The 5,439-nt window shown below is 35.3% G+C and overlaps 2 protein-coding genes across 4 annotated transcripts; one reads left to right on the forward strand and one right to left on the reverse strand.

Moving 5' to 3' along the window:
* The first annotated feature begins 1,054 nt into the window (after positions 1-1,054).
* Positions 1,055-3,764, forward strand: LOC137251730 (THUMP domain-containing protein 1 homolog). 2 transcript variants are annotated; one of them, XM_067786520.1, is made up of 2 exons: positions 1,055-2,274; positions 2,355-3,764. In XM_067786520.1, exon 1 carries the CDS (start codon positions 1,200-1,202, stop codon positions 2,271-2,273), a length of 1,074 nt encoding a protein of 357 aa, XP_067642621.1. In that variant the 5' UTR covers positions 1,055-1,199; the 3' UTR covers position 2,274; positions 2,355-3,764. The 2 variants fall into 2 exon arrangements, with proteins under 2 accessions (XP_067642621.1, XP_067642620.1); XM_067786519.1 differs by having other exon boundaries at positions 1,056-2,274; positions 3,432-3,764.
* Positions 2,267-5,103, reverse strand: PMP34 (Peroxisomal Membrane Protein 34). Of its 2 annotated transcripts, XM_067786521.1 has the most exons (5): positions 4,958-5,103; positions 4,591-4,885; positions 4,465-4,525; positions 4,187-4,343; positions 2,267-4,116 (listed from the first exon to the last, which is right to left on the reverse strand). In XM_067786521.1, the coding sequence occupies exons 2-5, from the start codon at positions 4,660-4,662 to the stop codon at positions 3,423-3,425; spliced, it is 984 nt and encodes a 327-aa protein (XP_067642622.1). In that variant the 5' UTR covers positions 4,663-4,885; positions 4,958-5,103; the 3' UTR covers positions 2,267-3,422. The 2 variants fall into 2 exon arrangements, with proteins under 2 accessions (XP_067642622.1, XP_067642623.1); XM_067786522.1 differs by lacking the exon at positions 4,958-5,103 and having other exon boundaries at positions 4,587-4,950.
* Positions 5,104-5,439: the final 336 nt, after the last annotated feature.

Here is a 5,439-nt window from a genome sequence, read left to right on the forward strand (position 1 = left end):
GCTTCGTAAAAAGGCGAAAGGCTGGGTTGGCCGAAAAAGTAAATATTACGTGCCCAGAGATGATAATTAAATATAATAAATATATGGGCGACGTTGACCTAATGGACCAGCGAAAAGTCTGCTATGAAGTTGATCGCAAAACAAAGATATAATACTACTTACGCCTTTTTTCGATATAATGGATATTGCTATGAGCAACTCATATTTGGTGTACAATAAGTTACAAGAGAAGAAACTTGTAGAGAGACCGGTTTTGAGCAGTTTAGAATTTCGTCAAAATATTGCTCGAAGTCTTATACATGAATTTTCATGTAGGCAAAGAGCCAGGCCGTCCGTAGTGAATAAACCGAAGAGTCAAGTCGGTGTGAAACCAAGTTTACCAATGCAAAATATGCAAAAAGTAAATAATATGAAGAGGTGTGTAAATTGCGCTAAGAAGCGGATTGAAAATAGGATGCTTTTCAGATTTCCATAAACGATTTATTTTCCAAAATTTATATATTTTCACGATAAATTTTTAAAGTTTGCATTATTAGAAAACCAATGTTCCCTGCTGTTGCGAAATTCACATTGAGGTCCATAGGGAAATATTTTTCCCATAAAATTACAAAAAAACCGTGAAATGAATTTAAAAGTCGAGTTGTTTTTTATGCATTTTGCTTCCAAATGAACTAGATAAAACAGTCGTACAACAAAATTTACTTGTAGTTTTCTTACGGTCTTGAAAGGGTTAAGTCAAGTTAAGTGTTGCCAAGTTTTGAGTAATCAGTAACATGCACTGTTCATTTAACAGAACTGTAAGTGACAGTTCTCAAGTCAAGTCAAGTCTATGCTAAGTATCAGTAATGGAGCCTTAAACGAGCAGAAATAACTTTGTAGCTTTAGAAGAAAAACAAAATGCCCAAGTATGTGGTGCGAAGTAGAGGTTGCCACGAGCCGAGCCATTTTTGATAAACATATGATCACAAAATTGCAACACTGCAAAAAGAAAATAAAATTTAAAAAAAAATACCGTTTTCTCGGACACATGTGTCCATAGCGGAATGATACAAGGTGGCAGCATGGTGACATACCTACAAACATAAATACAAATTCCATGTACTTTGTTTTTGCAAATTCGATGGACAAATGTCAAAATCGTACTGCACCGGAAGTTGATGTATCAAATCAAATAAAAAAAATTTATAATCAGCTGTTCCATGCTGCCACCTTGTATCGTTGCGCCATGCATGTGTCAAAACAATACTCGCACGAGTTCTTTCTTGCAACAGATTTTAATTTACTTACATAAAATGAGTGCGACTCCACCGAAAAAGCCGAAGTTTTCTTTCAAACACAAGAAAAGTTATCATTCATCTAAGAAAGCATACCTGGAATCGGGACAACGTGGCTTTCTAGCCACTTGTAATTTTCACGAAAATGATTGTGTACGTGAAGCGCTTAATGTGCTTGAGCATTATGCGGACGAACTATATGGGCCTACCAAAGCCATAGAAGTCGAGGAAGACACAACAAATAAAGAAATAAATTCTGATAACGATGTTGGCTGCGATATAGCAGATGAATTACAAAAAGAAATTGATGCTTCGAAAGCAAAACAAAAGGCAACGAATCCTGTTTTAAAACCACGTTTCCGACAGGTCTTAACAGGTGTACCCAATTGTGTATTCATAACCACAACACTGTTAAATCCAGTGGAGCTGGGGATGCGAATAATCACTGATGTAGCGCAAACCGGAGAGAAGAAAACGCGATATTTATTACGCTTAGTACCTGTGGATATTGTATGCCATGCTAATATGGCTGACATCGTTAAAGCCGGAAATAGCCTATTTGATAAGTATTTTTTAAAGGAGACTACTACTTTTGCCATTGTATTTAACAAACGTTATAATAATTCTGTGAAACGGGATGATGTTATTCAGGAGTTGGCCGGACTAGTACAAACAATAAATATAAACCATCGTGTAGATCTCAAAAATCCCGAAAGAACAATCGTAGTGGAAATCATCAAGGGACTCTGCTGTATATCTGTGCTGCAAGGCTATTTGAAATATAAAAAATATAATTTGGTGGAACTAGCGAGTTCAAAAAAACAAGAGGGAAGTGATGCAGTAAATGAAAAATACACTAAAGGGTTGCAAATAGTAAGGAATGACGAAACGGATGAAAAACCTGAAGATGATGGACAAACTGAACAACTAACTGACGAGACCCAGGTAGCCGAAAGTGACAAGATGGATGAAAATATCGAAAACGAAGCTGGGCCGTAAAGTATGTAATAGTATACTAATCATTTATTACATTGATTTCGTATAATATATGTATCATTATATAAATTTACTTTGCACCAGATTTAGTTGTGCACAGAAATAAATAGATTTTAAAGTCTGTAAACAATCATTAAAAATGAGACATTTTATGTGCTTCAAATATATATGATACTTTGGTAGGTTTTAACCGATGATACCTATTGCGGCGGCAATACAATACCGGTGCGTCAACTACACACATATTTTCACATATTATGCATGAGACATCAAAAGTAATCAAATTTATGAAATATGTGGGCGGGCAAAATTATTACTAGGCATAATAGAGCAAGAGCCCGTGACTACCAGACATTTTTAACTTCAAAGAACATCGAAGCAATTTTGTACTGAAATTCGAATACAAAATCTTAAAAAAAACTTTTGAAACTTTGTTTGCCGTAAAAAACTTTCAGCGTATGAGCTTTATGAAAAAGTACAGTTTTGCATTATAAAAAGTGTCTGGCTGGACAAAGCCAGTATGGAAAGTGTCTGGCAATGACCATATATGAAAATTAGTATATAAAAGCACGAAAGAAAGGTATATTTTTCTGCAAAATTTTTGCACGATATCTGTTATAATAGACCAACGATCCTGCTTCAGTTGGAAGTATGCACTGGCGAAATTTCAACTTTATAAAATGACGAAGGTCTGGCAGTCACGGGCTCTTAGATTATAAGTTAGGCTTCCTATATGTTTCTGAGAAGCTCATCAAATTATTACTTGGTCGCCTACCAAGATTTGTTATTTCAGTTAGAATGCATGTGTCATCTTGTCATATTAATAAACTGCACATCAACAGCTAATAAAATGTAATAGATTGAAGTTCAACCATTCTCAAGTCTACTCATATAGGCACTTAAAGAATGTAAGTAAATTTTAGTAGAAAAACTCAACCTTGACATTGGATTTGAAAATTCAATTGCATAATCCAAAAATTTCTTTGATCTTATCTTTTAGAGCCCATTCTACAAAAATATCTATACTAATACAGCACCACAAAAATAACTATGTAACAATAAAAAATAGTAACAACTTAATACATACCTATATACATACATGTTTGTGTTAATGAATACCATACAACAATAAAGCTTATTTTCCCCTTAAAATTATTTCAGCACTGCACTCGGTTTTTTCATCAATAAAACACCAACAGTAGCAGCAATCTTTTCATAAATTGTAAACATCAACGCTGCCGTTAAAACAGTTTGTAAAATTTTCGCTTCCAAACCACGAAAAAGACCCTTAAAACCATGATGCTGTAATATACTCAACATAATCTTCACCATGCTTTTGCTGTCGACTTCATTGGGAAGTTGCTTAAATGTTGTTGGTTCATTACTTGGTGCGCTCGTTATATTTGAGCTATTACGTTGTTTTGTTTGTATCAATTGTAATGGATATGTGAGTACAGTAGCAAATGCTTTTGCAAGTGCACCAATTGTAAAGTATCCCAAGCTTGTTAACTCATTTCCGGTGAATTTTGTGAATTGGCGCTTCAGTAACTCATACATCATAAACTGTAGAGCAGGATTGGAAACGAGCATTAATGATGGTATCGTACCAGACCATAAACCACCGATTCCTTCTGTTTTTGCGAGATATAAAAGGCCACTGACTAGATTTTTATAGTATTTGTTAGCTAGATCTGATGTATCTGATACATTACGCATGCGTACGCGCGTATTAACAACCCAAAATGGTGCAGTGGCTAACACGTTAATAATGCCAGCTATTGAACCAAGAAAAAGATCTTTTAAAGCGGATGGTTGTTGTTGGCTATTGTAGGCAACTGCTTTTAAACTGCAAGCAGAATAATATATGTAATTCGTTAAACACATATGTATATATGTATGCATAGGTATAAACTAACCAATGGAATGTGTAGAAATATACCAAATTCGAAATACACAAACTTTGTAGTACAGGACCTAAGCCCATATAGAGCGCTTGAATGCCTTCATTGTTTATTATTTCTTTAATTACTTGCAAGGTGCTACGGGCTTCACCTTTTTTATCTGGATCTTCAACTGTGAAAAAGTAATAAATCATGTTATATTATATGAGCATTCATCGAGTAGCGTGCAGTACGTATGTAAGTACTTATGTCATGGTGCAAAGTTCAAAATATTTGTGGATTTATGTACTTACGTTGCAAACGTGCTCGCACCGTGTCCAGAGGATAGAATGTGGTCATCGCAATGCAGCCGCCCTGTTTAATTAAATTTGTTAAGGGATAAAAAAAATTATAAACATTTATACAGCAAACACACCTACCGTTGCTCCCGATACGGCATGTATCCATGATTGATAATTGAAAACTTGACTTAGTTTAGATTGTGCAACCATGTTGTGCCAAATGTACGTATGTATGCACGATTTCCTTTAACGGACTTTAGACGCAGTGCGATGTTGGATTGATTATATACCGCTAAGTGAAATAATATAATGCACACTTCCGTTTGCCGGTTCACGCAAGTCCGTAATAGTGGACAGCTTTTGCAAAAATGTGACAAATTCACTTTCTAAATCCTTTCTAATTTTTATTGGCAACTATGTATTTTCTCTGATTCTGCCGATTTATAACATTTTTAGATCATAATTACTCTACCAAAGACTTGAAATTCGTCGATTCTTTACTTACCGTAATTGTGAAATGAATGAACAAATTCTGTTGACATCACTTTATTAAACAGCAATGTTTATATATTTTTTTATATAAACTAGAGAGCAAAGTCGACTGTAAACTGATTGTTGAATAATCGACTTCTCCTAGAGATGGCACTCTCATCTTTAAGGTGAAGCCGCTTCCAACGGCAGCCGGTTCTATGTACAGACGCGACTCGAAATTTTTCCGGGCAGCGATTTGGTTTAGCACCCGGGGGTTAAAGTTAACATCAAATGAAAGAGGGAGTTCTACAGATCACAAATATATATATTTTAGGTAATAGTCAAGTTGAGGGGTCGACTGCTAATACGCTACCAAAAATATCGAGTGAGGTGTCAAAAGACGCGTATTAATCTCGAGAACAACAAAATTTTATCTCTGTCCGCAGATATTTGCGGTTGAAGTTGGCGATTTCCATGTGGTTGTTGTTGTGTTCGTACCCACAAAAAAAATTGTGC

The sequence above is a fragment of the Eurosta solidaginis genome, chromosome 5 (assembly GCF_040869045.1).
Source record: "Eurosta solidaginis isolate ZX-2024a chromosome 5, ASM4086904v1, whole genome shotgun sequence".
NCBI lineage: Eukaryota > Metazoa > Arthropoda > Insecta > Diptera > Tephritidae > Eurosta > Eurosta solidaginis.

Coding starts and splice junctions, on each gene's coding strand:
- LOC137251730 (XM_067786520.1), top strand. CDS start 1,200: ATGCTGCCACCTTGTATCGTTGCGCCATGCATGTGTCAAAACAATACT.
- PMP34 (XM_067786521.1), bottom strand. CDS start 4,662: ATGGTTGCACAATCTAAACTAAGTCAAGTTTTCAATTATCAATCATGG. Junction 4,526..4,590: donor ATGCCGTATCGGGAGCAACG/GTAGGTGTGTTT, acceptor TTAATTAAACAG/GGCGGCTGCATTGCGATGAC. Junction 4,344..4,464: donor GGTGCGAGCACGTTTGCAAC/GTAAGTACATAA, acceptor ACTTTTTCACAG/TTGAAGATCCAGATAAAAAA.